General features: G+C 41.0%; 1 protein-coding gene across 2 annotated transcripts in view; it reads left to right on the top strand.

Annotated features, from left to right (window-relative positions):
- The window catches only part of ACVR1 (activin A receptor type 1), a 125,394-nt gene that overhangs the window by 66,184 nt on the left and 43,856 nt on the right, over window positions 1-15,354 (top strand). For both annotated transcript variants that reach the window (XM_082465074.1, XM_082465075.1), the window contains one exon: window positions 3,039-3,112. In XM_082465074.1, the coding sequence (XP_082321200.1) occupies window positions 3,046-3,112 (67 nt within the window). In that variant the 5' untranslated portion in view covers window positions 3,039-3,045. The remainder of the gene's footprint in view (window positions 1-3,038; window positions 3,113-15,354) is intronic.

Genomic DNA, 15,354 nt, shown 5'->3' with positions numbered 1-15,354 from the left:
AACACCAAGCTTCCCCTGGCCACAGGACCCCTGTAGAAGCCGAGAAGCTGTGCCTTTTTCCTTAAATGCCCTCCTGTCTCCACCACAGAGTGCTCTCCAGCCCAGCACAAACGCACGCGTGCACACACACACACACACACACACACACACACACACACACACACACACACACACACACACACACACACACACGAGCTCACATACTCTTATCCTTTTTGTAGTACCTCCTACTCACCTTTCTGGTTCCTGTTTATATATAATCTACCCAGGGAAGCTCCTCCACCCTCCAAAAAATCTTAAAGTGTTTTGTTAGCAGTCTTATTTAACCATGTTTCTTCATAACACTTAATTCAGTTTTTAATTGTGCAGTCTTTTGGATGATTATTTGACTACCACCATAGATAGATTGTGTAAGTTCTGTAATAGTAAGGACCATGTTTGTATATCTTTATCATTCTAAGTTTCTAATTTCTAGTACATAGCAGGCTCTCAATAGTTGTTGAGGGAAGGGAGGGAGGGAGGGAGGGAGGGAGGAAGGAAGGAAGGAAGGAAGGAGGGAGGGAAGGAAGGAAGGAAGGAAGGAAGGACCGACTGGGAATTCAAAGATAAGACTGAGATATAGTTCAATACTTTTCAAAGGCTTTTAATGATATATCCCATCAGTTAAAAAGTTTTTTGAGTGTGTACCCTCAATATGTATGTTGCTTATAAGTTTTATATACAGTTAAACTATGTGTTATCAGACATACATAAAATAGAAATTTTAAAAAGATTTAAGATGAAATATTTGAGGTATGGCTAACGGTAATGACATTGCATTATTGACGAAAATCTCAAGCTACTCAGGATAATGTTTATTGTTTATGATACTGGTTGCAAATCAGTTTTTAATGTATTTTTAAATTCTGAATTTGGTGAGCCTGCTTCATGTCACAGTGAACTGAATGTTAATTGCTTTTCTTTAAACTGATTAACAAAGAACCACTAGGAATAGCCATTATCAGTTTCACCATTTTCTTACTCTTCTCTGGTACTTTCATTAATAACATTCAATCTGTAGTTTCTTTAATGGATTTAGAACACTTGCAATTTGGGGAGGGCTCATTTCATTATATCTAGCCATTACAACCTGTAATTCCACTTCAATAAACCCTCAAGAGTATAGCACATGGCTGTATTCTATAAGCAAACAATGTCCACTCTTTCACATTGTGTAACTCCCACTTCTTCTGCAAGATACCTCTTGTAGTAGACTGTCATAAGGGGCTGAGACAGAGACCAAATAAAGGATCAAGTTATTTATCACTCTATTAGATTAAATCAGTTTTTATAAGATACAAGTTTTAGTATTTTCATCCCATAATTTAATGCATTGTCTTGTGTGGCCCTTGGATGTGTGCACCCCTTTTAGGGGCAAGTAGGCTAGTGCTGGAGATTGACATAGACAAATGATTGATTTGGAGTGGTGTTAGACCAGTGCTGGGGGGTTGAAATCACTGCTGATGGAGAGGTGTTGCACCAAGCATCTGCCTTTTGAGCTAGATCGTGAATGACAGGAAGAGGGAGTTGGGTAGGAGAGAGGTGGAGGGGGAGGCTCAAGGCATCTGGGGTAGAGGGAACCAACAGTGCGTTTCTGTTCAAAGGCACAGAGATGAGATGGTGATGCAGGGGTCAGTATCTGCTTAGGAGGGTTCCAGGGTGAAGTGAGGCATTTGCATTTATATCAAACAAGGGCTTGCTCTAGAAAAGATCTATGTGAACATGGAAATAATAGTAATAATAACAACAGCAACAGGAAAAAGGGAGTCACTCAAGTTCCATGTGCTTTTAAAAATGTAAAAGGAAGGTCCATTAAACTCTCCTTTACCCCCTTCCCTCACCTTGCTGTTAGAGAAGGGTTAGTCTGAAATATAGTTGTGGACAAATTGAAGTGAGGGATGGTAAGATAGAATAGAGGTGCAGGGAATGAACAGTCAGACTACTAACCAAAAAACTGATTTTAAGAAGATGAGTCAGAAGGTGTCCATTCCAAACAGCTTAGATAGCAGTGGGCTTTTGCTCTTTTCTTTGAAGCTCTAAGAGTAAGATAGCACATGAACCTATTCACTAAAGAACTTTACCCGTTTTCTCTTTGTTTTACCATCCAGAAAATTGCAACTAGTTCAAGGTTTAATTTTTTAAAATTATTCTTTGTAATAAAGAATTATTGTAGCCAAACTGTCATCATATTTCCAAAATTTTATAGGAATTATTCAGATGGAAAAGTTCTTTGTTGTAACCCCTTGACTCAGAACATTGAGCTTCTACCAGTGTAGTTTTAGGGCAATATCAACTTAAAATTTATATCAAGTATCTTATTTTCTCTCTGTTATAGTTTCATATATTAAGATTTTATATGATTTCTTCATATCTTGATTGTGTCTATGCTTTGTTAAATTTGAGGTTAATGTAAGAATACATTGCTTTGCCATAGATGAGGGATAAGTTACAGTTTTGTGTTTTGTTTTATTTTTTTTCTTTTTTGGGGCTGTATGATGATGTAGGTTGCTTCACCTCTAATCCTTTTAAAGGAAGGCTCAAACATAGTAATTTGGTTTGGATTATTCAGTCACTTAATCTTTAACATCGTGTTAGAACAGTCTATTCGTGCTTCTTAGAGTTTTTAACTCGGTGCCAATTTTGCATTCAGTGGCATAAAATAAAATTCAAACCGAAAGTCCTTTAGGAACTTGGCCTGGCCTTATAGCTGAGAATTTTTCATGTCCCTTTTGAGTTCTTTGTAAGTGGGTAGACTCAGAGAAAGTTGCCTCAGAGTGGCCACCGGTAGGAGGTAAATCTGATTAACTCTTTAAGATGATTTATTTAGATCCATGTAAAGGGTATATGTTTAAATGTACTAAGAAATAAGGCAACATATGTGAGGGGGATTTGTAAGAAAGGCCTTGAACAGCAGTTTGAAGATGGTATGCTTAATTTAATTTGTCATCCTACAGTTAAATTTTTTTGTTTTACTGATATCTCTATTTTTCCCTCCACAGTTGTACGATGGTAGATGGAGTGATGATTCTTCCCGTGCTAATGATGATTGCTTTCCCTTCCCCTAGTATGGAAGGTAAGTGGCTCACGACTGTTCGGGGTAGGATGAGTATACTGTGTATTGTTTGGCTTACTGTAAACTAGTTTGTTCTTAATCCTATCAGACTTAGCAATCCTCCCCTCCCCCCATTTTTAAGACTTTATTTTTTTAAAGCTGTTTTTTAGGTTCACAGCAAAATTGAGAGGAAGATACAGAGATTTCTCATATACCCCCTGCCCCGACACATGTATAGCCTCCCCCATTATCAACATCCCCCCCCACCAAAGTGGTACATTTGTTATAATTGATGAACCTACATTGACACATCATAATCACCCCAGTCCGTAATTTACATCAGGGTTCACTCTTGGTGGTGTGCATCCTGTGGGTTTGGACAAATGTATAATGACATGTATCCATCATTATAGTATCATACAGAGTATTTCACTGCCCTAAAAGTCCTCTGAGCTCCACCTATTCCTCTCTCTCCACCTCTGCAACCCCTGCCAACCACTGATTCTTTTACCGCCTCCATAGTTTTACCTTTTCCAGAATGTCATGTAGTTGGATTCATACAGTATATAGCCTTTTCGTATTGGCTTCTTTCACTTAGTATTTTGCATTTAAGGTTCCTTCGTGTCTCTTCATGGCTTAATAGTTCATTTCTTTTTAGTGCTGAGTAATGTTTCATTGTCTGGATGTACCACAGTTTATTTATCCATTCACCTACTGAAGGCCATCTTGATTGCTTCCAAGTTTTGGTAATTATGAATAAAGCTGCTATAAACATCCATGTGCAGGTTTTTGTGTAGATAAAAGTTTTCAACTCCTTTGGGTAAACACCAAGGATTGTGATTGCTGGATTGTATGGTAGAGTATGTTTAGTTCTGTTAGAAACTGCTAAGCTGTCTTCCAAAGCGGCTGTTCCGTTTTGCATTCCCACTAGCAATGCATGAGAGTTCCTAGCGTTCCACATCCTCACCAGCATGTGGTGTTATCAGTGTTCTGGATTTTGGCCGTCCTTATAGGTATGTGGTGGTGTCTCATTGTTTTAATTTGCATTTCCCTGATGATGTATGATGTGGAGCATCTTTTCATGTGCTTATTTGCCATCTGTATATCTTTATTGAGGTGTCTTTAAGGTCTTTGGCCCATTTTTTATTTGGGCTGTTTGTTTTCTTATTGTTGAGTTTTCAGAGTCCTTGGTATATTTTGGATAACAGTCCTTTATCAGATATGTCTTTTGCATATATTTTCTCCCAGTCTGTGGTTTGTCTTATCATTCTTTTGACATTATCTTTCACAGAGCAGAAGTTTTAATTTTCATGGAGTCCAGCTTATTAATTATTTTTTTCATGGATCATGCCTCTAAAAAGTTACTGCCATACTCAGTGAGGTAATCTAGGTTTTCTCCTATGTTACCTAATAGGAGTTTTATAGTGTTGTGTTGTACATTTAGTTCTGTGATCTGTTAATTGAATAATTTTTATGAAGGGTATAAGGTCTGTGTCTAGATTTCTTTTTTTTTTTTGCATGTGAACATCCCCTTTTTATACATATTTGATAATGTCCCTTGATTTTCTTGGAGTGCAACTTATACACACCATACCTTTCTTATAAATTTTAAAAATTCAATATAATTCGCTATCTGAAATGAAGAGAAAATTCTCTGAAAATAATATGTAATTAAATATGTCATATAATTAAAATAGTATGTATAGACAAATGTAATATAATCTAGTGTAGTTGGGCATGAGTACACTAGAAGATGTAATGAAGTAACAAATGTTTGTATAAAAATATATACCTCTACACACACACACACACACACACACACACACACACAATAATCTTTGATGTCTTAGAAAACAGAAAACATATTGGTACTAGTGTATTGTATCGGTGACTTAATTATCACAAGTGATCTTGCCTGCAGTGCTTGAATTTTCTGACTTGGTAAACAAATTTTGGTAGAATCCCAACAAAACAGAGAACTGTTTGTCCCTTGATTTACACAGTGGTTATATTTTGAGAAAATTTCATATACATTAAGACAGTATAAGACATACTTTGTATTTTTATGTATAAAAGAGTTAGGTATTAGGTTCAATTAATTATACAGAGGTTTTCGTGTAAATGAATGCTTAGTGGGTGGGCCAGTGAGAACCTGAAGGGGCACAGGGTAACTCTTAGTTGTGTGGGATCACACAGGCATTTTAGGGCCTAACTCAGTCTCACTGTCCTCCCTTCTCCCCATTTGCAAAAAGCTACTTAGGGATGGCACTGCCTCTGTGGAGTCCACAAGAGATAATCAAGAGAAAAAGAAAATAAAAATTGCCTATAATTCCCTGCACTTACATGTAATTGCTTTTAGCATGTTGGTGTAAATCTTTCTAGATGTGTAAACAAACTCTTATTTTACTGTGCATTGAGCAGTTTGCACTTTATTTTATAAGGGTTGCTCCATGAGGAGTGGTGCTTACGGTGTGACTCTCAGCCTTGTTGTGATCAGATGGGCCAGTAAGACTAATCCCCCTCTTACAGGCTCTTGGGGGTACAGTGATCAGTTTTATACACTTGATAAGTTTCCAAGGAGGCATATAATATAAGTTAATGTAGCCAACACTGTGGAAAAATCAGTGCTTGATATACTAGAAATCTGTTTTGTTATATATTAGGTGTATAATTTTTGATCTGTTCCTCCCTCCTTCCCATGTTCATTGACATGTATTATAGTCAGGGAGCCACTAGCCACATATTGAGCACTCAAAGTGCAGCTGATACAAGCCGAGATATGCTTTAAGTGTAAAGTACACACTGGGTTTTGAAGACAATAAAAAATGTGAATTTTATCTGTTCCTTTTTACTACTATGAAAATTTACAATTATATAAAGCAGCTTACATTAAGTTTCTATTAAAAAACGCTATCGTCAACCACTTTAGGTATCCATAGTCTATATTCTTCTCTAAGCAGTGTTGTTTGATACAGTCCAATAATATTGCAATCATTTTAATTAGTGCCAAAAAGATATGAAATAAGGATCCTGCGTGGCAAGTTTAAAGGAGTAGGAGGTGTTTAACCAGAAGAGAGGTTGGGTCCTAGGTTGAAAGAATTACTAAGAAGAAATGGGCTGGGAATATTTGGTGGGTTAATAGTAGTTCTCATCTGAGGGGTTAATTTTATCCCCCAAGGGACACTTGACAATGTCTGGAGGCGTAATAGGCAAGTTGCTAGGATTTTTCCTCTTTTCAGTTGCTACATAATATGATCAGTAAAAAAATAAATAAATAAAGAATGCTGTGAAATGAAGTCCCTCCAAATTCTGTGTGCTTCCCTAGGTACGGTAGCAGTTCTGTGTGGTCGGACAATCCTTCAGGTATCCTGTGCTGTCCTGGTGGACTCTTGGTGTGGGCACGATAGAAAAAAAAGAGTGGAAGAGAAATTGAGGTGGAAATGTAATATGAATAGAGAAGGAGAAGTGGAGAAAGAATGGGGAAAGAGGAGGTGAAAAGGGCATTTATGGAACAATGTTAGCAACCCAGCCATTGGTTGTTTTTTCCTGCTTTAAGCTCTTAAGCTGCCCAAAGGATCCAGCAAATGACCTCTTAATGCCAGAGTGAAGATCTGTAATGAAACAAGTTAGTCTGGCTGAAATGGAAATGGATGCCACTAAGGTTTTGCTATTGAATATAACACCAGCACTAGGATGTTTACAGATATGGAAAAGAACACATCATCCTTTCGTTGTGATAGCTTTTTTTTTTTTTTTAAAAACAATATCCAGTGAGTGCTACAACCTAGAGTACTCTGGTCGTAATAGCAGTGGCCTTAGTCTTGTCTTCCCTCAATGACTCAACTCCTAGTTAACTATCAATAGCATATTCTGTGAAAAGACTCTTTGTTTTTGCATATTTACTAGAAAAAATTTTTTTAAAAAAACCACTGAGAACTAATTGTAATATACTCAACATTAGTCATAAAGCAAATGTCGAGTACAAAATACTTAACCAAAAGAGGTAAATAATAGGGAAAATAACTAAAAACTTTATATTAGCCTCATAGATTGTCTAGTGCAGGGCTTTAGACTACCAAGTTTTTTGTTTGTTTTTTTGTTTTAATTTATTTATTTATTATTTTGGCTGCGTTGGGTCTTCATTGCTGCGCACGGGCTTTCTCTAGTTGCGGCGAGCAGGGGCTACTCTTCCTTGTGGTGCACAGGCTTCTCATTGTGGTGGCTTCTCTTGTTGCAGAGCACGGGCTCTAGGTGCACGGGCTTCAGTAGTTGTGGCACGTGGGCTCTAGAGCTCAGGCTCAGTAGTTGTGGCGCACGGGCTTAGTTGCTCCGCGGCATGTGGGATCTTCCTGGACCAGGGCTCGAACCTGTGTCCCCTGCATTGGCCGATGGGTTCTTAACCACTGCGCCACCAGGGAAGCCCTAGACTACCAAGTTTAAAAGGAAACAGACCCAGGTTTCATGTTTGCAGAGCAGCTATGGCACCTTATTAATTGGGCTTCAATGGCGCTAATGGCATTCTTGGTGCATAAATAAGAAAGTCATAGAGATTTTGTTCTAATATATTTTGTTGGGTATTGTACTCCTCTTAGTCTATCAAAAACAAACAAAAAACCAGAAAGCTTCTTTCCCTTTGTCTCCCCAATTACTCCCAGATGTCTTTTAAATATTGATTAGATACAGTGTTAACATGTCAAATAAGAAGTCCCAAAGAGTACTTTTGGCAGAGTTTGACTAGTATGAGTGTACTTTAGAACATTTCTCAATTGCTGTGGAATTCTAAATGCTCTGGGGCCAAAAAGACCCAGTAAGTTTGGAAAATACTGCTTACTAGAACTATCTCTTTGATGATTTATAGGTAATCTTTATTGAGTGGTTAATATGTGCCCAATGTTGGGCTGTTTTATGTTCGTTATTTCCCATAATCCTCATCATTACCCTAATGAGATAGGTTAGTGGGGATGTGCTTTTGAACTGGTTTAAACTCTTGCTTAAGATTATACAGCCAACAAAAGGTGTGTTATACTTTGAGGATTGGTATTCAAGAGTTTCAGTCATTATCGGTCTTCTTCAGAATTTTGTATTTTTTGGTACCCTAAATTAGCTACATCCACATTCATATTACATCTGGTACATCTAGAATCCAGCTCAATCCAGTCCGTTTGAGAGGCTGAGGTGAGAGCTTCCAGTAGCAAATGATGAATCCCTTTTACCTGGGTTTGTGTTTTTTATTTCTCTCTCATACCAATATTCATTTTTCATGTTCATTATATATACAACTCCAGCTGCAGGAAGGTTTTTATTTGCTCTCACAGAGAAGAGCACTTGAGCCCTAATTACCCGTATATCCTTCCTTTTCCTTCCCATTAATAAGACTAATCATGCTCTAATACTGCTATTATGCCACCCGGGAGAAGTCCATTTTTGTTCCAGAACCTGCTTGTTTGGTTTTACCTTTGTCCCTGTGAGCATTTGCAGGGACGACCATGACACAAATAACTTAAAGTGGAATACTGCTTCTTCAAAAATATTTCAAAGCTAAGATGACCCACATTTTATTAAATTTGCAAGCCATAGTTAGATTTTATTGCAGCAAGGAAGGCTGGACTTTTGCAGAGTTTCGTTGCAAGAGATTTTGGCCTGTCTTAGAGAAGAGAGAAGATTGCTAAGTACTAAATTATTTTGTGGGTTGACTTGATTTTAGTATTTCCAAAGCCATCACTACTCAGACTTTCCAGCCCAATTACCCAATGAGAGAAGGAAGGAGATCACTTCAATAGACTTTTTGTTAGGGCCCACAAAGGTGCCCCTCTTTGCCACTGGGGGTGAAGAATAGAATAAGCCTTTCTTTGAATTTCTCATTATTGAGAATTCAGGAAGTTCGTGAAGGGGTGAATGAATGTAAGAGAAATGTCTCAGTATTAAATTTGTTGCTCTCATTTCTCATTACTATAATTTATCCCTTTTGTTCAGAATCAAATCTTTTTCATTGACACATCATCATGTGAGAGATTTGTTGGGGAGAGAGATGAGATGTACTGAGCTCTTGGCCACTATGAGGACCTAAAATGTAAATATCAGGTGAAGCTGTACACTTTTAAGATACTGCTTCTTTATTGTCACATTTTCTCACCTAACAGAATGAGTATATTATTGATGCAAGGTGAGCTGTGACAAAGCTTCCTTTCAGCTTTTCCTTTCTGGGGAATGTTTGTTTCAGCTGTGGGTAGTCAAACTAAAGCCACATCCAATTTTTTTTTTCCCAGTGAACATTATAAAATGTTCATATTCAATGCATTTATATGAGAGGAGTTAGTGGTAGGGTGTGGAGAGGACTCTAAAAATTCAATCAGAGTCAAATATTGAACGGATGGGAAAACAAATCCAAGGCCCTAGCTCATTAAATGGTTTCCTTGTGGTCAACAGTGAGTGGGCAGTGCAATAGCTTCTAAGCTTCTGTTTTATAAAGATCGGTCTCAAGGGGGAGAGGGTGGATGCCATCTCCTCTTTATGGAAAAACTGGCGAAGCAGGAGATTTGTAGGGATGGCATGTGTGCTACTTTTGCTCTTGAAAAGTAAACACCAAGGAAAACAAAACATTTAAAAATTAATTTGTAGACTCAAGACGTAGAAAACAAACTTATGGTACCAAAGGGGAAAAGGGGGTGAGGGAGGGATAAATTAGGAGTGTGGGATTAGCAGATACAAACTACTATATATAAAATAGATAAACAACAAGGTTCTACTGTATAGCACAGGGAAATATATTCAATATCCTATAATAAACCATAATGGAAAAAGAATATGAAAAAGAATATAATGTATGTATAACTGAATCACTTTGCTGGATACCAGAAACTAACACAACATTGTAAATCAACTATACTTCAATAAAAAATTTTAAAAATTAATTTGTAATTCCCAAACATTACCAACTGTCCTCCAGAACTTCCCTCTGTAGCCCAGCATGACCTCAGGCAAGCTTCCATAGATAATGGTTATATGAAATAGTCATAATTACTCAGAACTCATGTCGATTCCAAGATAGTGTAAGACACAGGGCAGGGCAGCCTTCAAAATTTTCACTGTGACTCACAGTAAGAAACATTTTAGAGTTAGACCCAGTGCATCTACATTTAGAAACATTTTGGAGTATGACCCGCATGCATCTGAAAAGAAAATTTCATGAAAGAGTGATTACTCTTACTATGCTAATGTGCTCCTGCTTCTTCTCTTTTTTATTCTATTCAGTTTTATTTCATTTAGAAAGAAAGAAAGAAACCTTGTCTTGAACCAGTAAATCAATTTCGCTACCCACAAATGGGTCATAACCCACAGTTTAAGAAAGACACCTCCAGTCTGCTCCCAAGAGCTCGCTGCTGGGAAGTCCTGGCTGCCCTCAGGTGAAAGCTCTGACAGCTAACCCAGATAGTCTCCAGCAAAGCTGGCCCAGACCTTTTAAAAATTTATTTATTTATTTATATATTTATTTTTGCGACTTCATGTAGCCTGACCATCCTCTCTCTGCAAGCCAGTGATTTGACAGGAAGAGGGAAGTTTATTTATTTATTTATATATTTATTTTTGCGACTTCATGTAGCCTGACCATCCTCTCTCTGCAAGCCAGTGATTTGACAGGAAGAGGGAAGTTTACATATGTGCCTTCTCAGCCGTGGTCATAACACTGGAACAGCTGCTGCCTGATTCTAATCAGCTGAATCTGAGCTCTGCAGAGCTGGGTGTTTCCTAGATCCACGGTAATGCTGCATCTAATTCTTTGTTATGGGTTAGAGGGGAACATGGACTTCCTGAGGATATGTATATTGGGGGCATGTGGGAAGGAGAGAAGGAATAGGAGGCAGAATGAGAAATTCCTCTTGGAAGGGGGTGGTGAAATTCACCTTAAAGCAAGAACAAAAACCTCTGCTTATATATATATATATATTTTAAAATTAATTAATTAATTAATTTATTTTTGGCTGTGTTGGGTCTTCGTTTCTGTGCGAGGGCTTTCTCTAGTTGTGGCGAGCGGGGGCCACTCTTCATTGCGGTGCGCGGGCCTCTCACTGTCGCGGCCTCTCTTGTTGCGGAGCACAGGCTCCAGACGCGCAGGCTCAGTAGTTGTGGCTCACGGGCCTAGTTGCTCCGCGGCATGTGGGATCTTCCCAGACCAGGGCTCGAACCCGCGTCCCCTGCATTAGCAGGCAGATTCTCAACCACTGCGCCACCAGGGAAGCCCCCATCTGCTTATATTTTTTATTCAAACGGTGATTTGGAGCAGGGAGTAGCCTCTTTTATTTATTATTTGCTGCATTTGTTTACCTTCTGAATTCTGGTATTTACACTAAGCCAATATAAATGAAAAAAAAAAATCACACCCATTCGGTAAAGCTATAAGGAATAGATAGAGAAAGGAAAAAAAACCCAACAGTCCAGTTTAAACTTTGGCTCCTGTGATGTATGTAATGCCGCAGGACACCGTGCAGAGTTACACAGTGTTTATCTTTAACATTATGTCCTAGTTCGTATGCTTCACGCTGTCAGTTTTGCAAAGGGTTAGGGTAATTTTTGATAATTCAGTGGTGTTGCTAATCAGAGTGTCTTCTGAAAGGAAGGCTCTTGGCCATGCATAGGAATCAAGCCTTTCTCAGGAGAGAGACAGAGTCAGACACCATCGTGAGCCGCCTTCTTCCTTTTTACCGTGTTTCTGTATGTGGGTTCCCTCAGCTCTCAAGAGCCGCTACCGCAGGGCCATGCTTAGCAGTAACAGGGTGGTGATGAGCAGTCAGCCACGCAAAGTGAGACCTAGGCTGAGAGAGGCCAGGACCTGGTGGCGGTGTTTTCTCTCTAGTGTCTAAGACAGTGCCTGGCATGTATTTGGTGCTCAGTGAATATCTGAAAAATGAATGAATAAATAATTATCATAATACAGATAAAGGTAATAAGAGACCCAGGAACTGATCTGGGCTGGGGACAGGGTAAGAAAGCACACCATCCTTTCAAAGAATTTATTCCAAGTTTGGGAAAAGAGGATCAGTGATAAGACAATCTTACATTCTTGCAGTTGATAAATTACCATGAGCGCACGGGGTAGGCACTGGTGATGTCGGCATACCTAGAAGGGGTTTTTGCTGTCAAAGAGTCACAGTCTAGTTGGAGGAGACAAAGGTTACAGCACAGCACTAGGGGTGTTGGCCGGCAGGGCCTTCATGGCACACCAGGCTGGGACTGGGGACAGGCAGGGTTTGGGAGGATGAACAGGCATTAGACCAGCAAAGGAAGGACTGAGAAGGACTTTTTAGGCAGGGGAAGGGCCAAGCCCAGAGAAGTGGGGGGATACAGGTCACCACCCGGGTGGTCCAGCATGGCCAGAGCAGCCTCCAGAAGGCATTGGGGTTGAGATTTGAGGCCCTACGAGCCTGGCAGGGCCTTGTGCATGAGGCGTTTGTCTTCGATCCTGAGGGCAGTGAGAGCTATTGAAAGATTAATTAGATGCACTTTGTGTGCCTTGAAAGAATTTTGTGGTAGAAGTGGATCGCAGGCTACAGCAAGATTAGAGGTGAAGGGACGGGAAAAACTAGTCCTCCTGCAGGGTCGGGGCAGACAGGCCCACATGCTGCCTTTTCAAAGGCATCCCAACTATAGCAACTTGATGGTGGCCAACAAAACAAAAACAAAACAAAAACAAAACCCTTAGTTCCAAGAGAAGACCTTTGTTGCAGGTAGCTCACAAATAAAAACAGCAGCAGCGAACGACAATAATCCAATACTAATTTCCGTTATGAAAACAGAAGGCTGAGCTGCTGACTTTCCTAGCAACTTTTGCAAGACATTTAAATCCCTCTAGCTGGTCCTTTGTTCCTGTGTTGCCATGGAGTGTCAATAAGCCCAGCTCAGAATAACCCGGGCAGTGACATGAGAGGTGCAGCTTGCTCGCTGGCATGGTGGCAGGCCAGGTTGCGCTGTTTTCATTGCCCCCATCCTGGGAAGAGGACTGGGCAGCTGGTTGCCCGGGCAGCTGTGAAAGGTGCATGTCTCCTGGCTGCCCGGAGTTTGAAAGGCAACCAAAACTTGCCTGCCTACTGAGCATGTGCAGCTCGCGTCTGAGCAGATAGCAACTGAAAATAGCCCACTGCACACCTGTCCCTTGTACACCAGCCCCTGGCCGACGGCCTTTTGGGACAGTGTGGGCTCCCTGGGTGGATAGGTGAGGGGCTGAGCGGATCTCAGGGGTTCTTAGGAAGATCCTGGGAACTTCGGCCCTGGCGTAAAAGGAAACGAAAAAGCAGCAGGCTCCTCTGAGCAGTTCCACTGGGCACTTCTGTGGTTAGCGGGTGGCCACCGTGCTTGCATATGCGCAGTATGTGCTGAAGACGCCATACCGTTCTCTGTGCTCAGCCAAACTGGGGTCCGACAAACAGACTGAGAGGTATACGTTTTCTCTTGGAGGGAAAGGCTTTCCTCAAACACTCCTAGACGGTAGCCATCGTGGTGTGCCCTGCCTCACTTTTGGAGAGGGGAGGCGTTGAGTTAAAACTATTTTGTTTGATTTTCTACCTGCTCTCTAATCCCCAGTGACTGTCAGTAGATCACTTCTACAAGGTGCCTCTTTGCTAGATCATTCTTTCTCAGCAGTCCAAATGTGGGCACAGAACAGAATCAACATGTTAGAAGCTGTCTGTTTCCCTTTGGGACTCTTTCCACGTCCTTCCGGGCTTTCATCTCTGCTGCGGGCTTGCCATCGTTGGGCAGGCTTGGCACGCCGATGTGGATGGAAGCAGGCTCTGGAAGGAAATACTTCTGAAATGACTGGTGGTACTCAAGCTACTATTTAAAAGTGACCCTTCTTAGAGTCTTGGGTTATCTTTAGGCCGTCAGTGCTCTGCAGCCACAGGAGCCAAAAGGGAGTCTGTGGAAACTCTGGCCTGTTGCTCTCGCCTCGCTTTGTGTTTAGATTTCTTGCCCCTCAGCCAGTGGCCTCGTGACACGTCTCAGATTTAGCTGCCTTTCTTCTGCCAAGGTCCAAGATTATTGTGGAAGCTGGGAATGGTGTGCTGTGCCACAGAGACTGGGGCGTGGGGGGAGGGCATGTGTGTTTAAAAAGCCAGTTCTGGTTCACAGCATTCTGAAGAAAGTCTTTCTGTTTCTACCTTTAGTGTAGGCACCCGGAGCCTTTCTGTGGGCTCCGGGGTGAAAAAGAATAAGCTCAAAATGACCTACACTCAACTGTCTTATGGTGACTGTAGGATCTTTAGTCTCGGATGAGGAAGCCAATCTTAAGCGTGTTGAATTTGGGAGTTAATGAATTCTTGTGAACCATATTAATTAGACTGATGGGGTAAAGAAGATAGGCAAGACAAAGATCAAGTTATAAAGGCTGGAATACAGATGCACAAGGCGTGTATTCATGGGACTGAAGACATGGGATTCCTTCTTTCTTTGACCTTTCATGGAGATCTGGACCCGCTAGGGCCTTGGGACATGACTGGGAAATTGGGAGATAGGGAAGCAGCAATATCAGAGGCGTGGGCTCTGCCCCAGTTTTTCACCCTTGGATATCTTGATCTCTTTGGCTTCATTTGGGCTGGAAAGAAAATAGTCTAGAAATTACCTTGTTCCCTCTGCGCTCTTCTCTGGGATGGGGTAGCGTAGGGAGCTAGAGAGGAAGAATTTAGCTGAATTTAACTAATTCTAGACGTTTTCGCCTTGAGCTCTGGGTGCCACGATGCCTAGAGGCTGGCATTCTAAGGCTGTTGTTAACAAATTGGAGCCGTGCCCATCTTTTGAAGGGTTTATCTCTGTGATTTGAAAGCTTCCGGAAAGGGTGTGGGGATGTGGTGGTGGCTGGCGGAGGGTAAGCAGAGCAAAGGTTGGCAGCCTTGGAGGTTCTGTCCCTGATTCCCAGAGAAAAAGGTCGCGCAGGGCAGTGGAGGAGAAACAGAAGTGCGAGCTGGGCCTTCTCTGCTGTGCGTTCCCGTGTAGAGCCCTCGTTTAGGGTGTCCTGTGAAACCAGAATTTTCAGTGCAGAGCCTAGGTAGGAAACCCTTGCTGGAACAGCTGTGCACTCCCCAGATACCCCGGGAGGAGGGGGAGACAACCAGAAAGAGTCAGGAACACCTTTTCCCACACTGTGATCGGAGCTTCTAGCCTAAGACATGCTGTAGATGGTACCACATCACTGGCTCTCCTGAATCTGAACAAGGAATGACTTCTCTGAAATGTTTATACTTCCTCAGCTTTCTTCCCCTTCTTCAGTCTGTGGT

This window comes from Balaenoptera physalus, assembly GCF_965194825.1.
Source record: "Balaenoptera physalus genome assembly, chromosome: 6".
Taxonomy (NCBI): Eukaryota; Metazoa; Chordata; class Mammalia; order Artiodactyla; family Balaenopteridae; genus Balaenoptera; species Balaenoptera physalus.
This window is presented reverse-complemented; position numbering and strand designations above follow the sequence as displayed.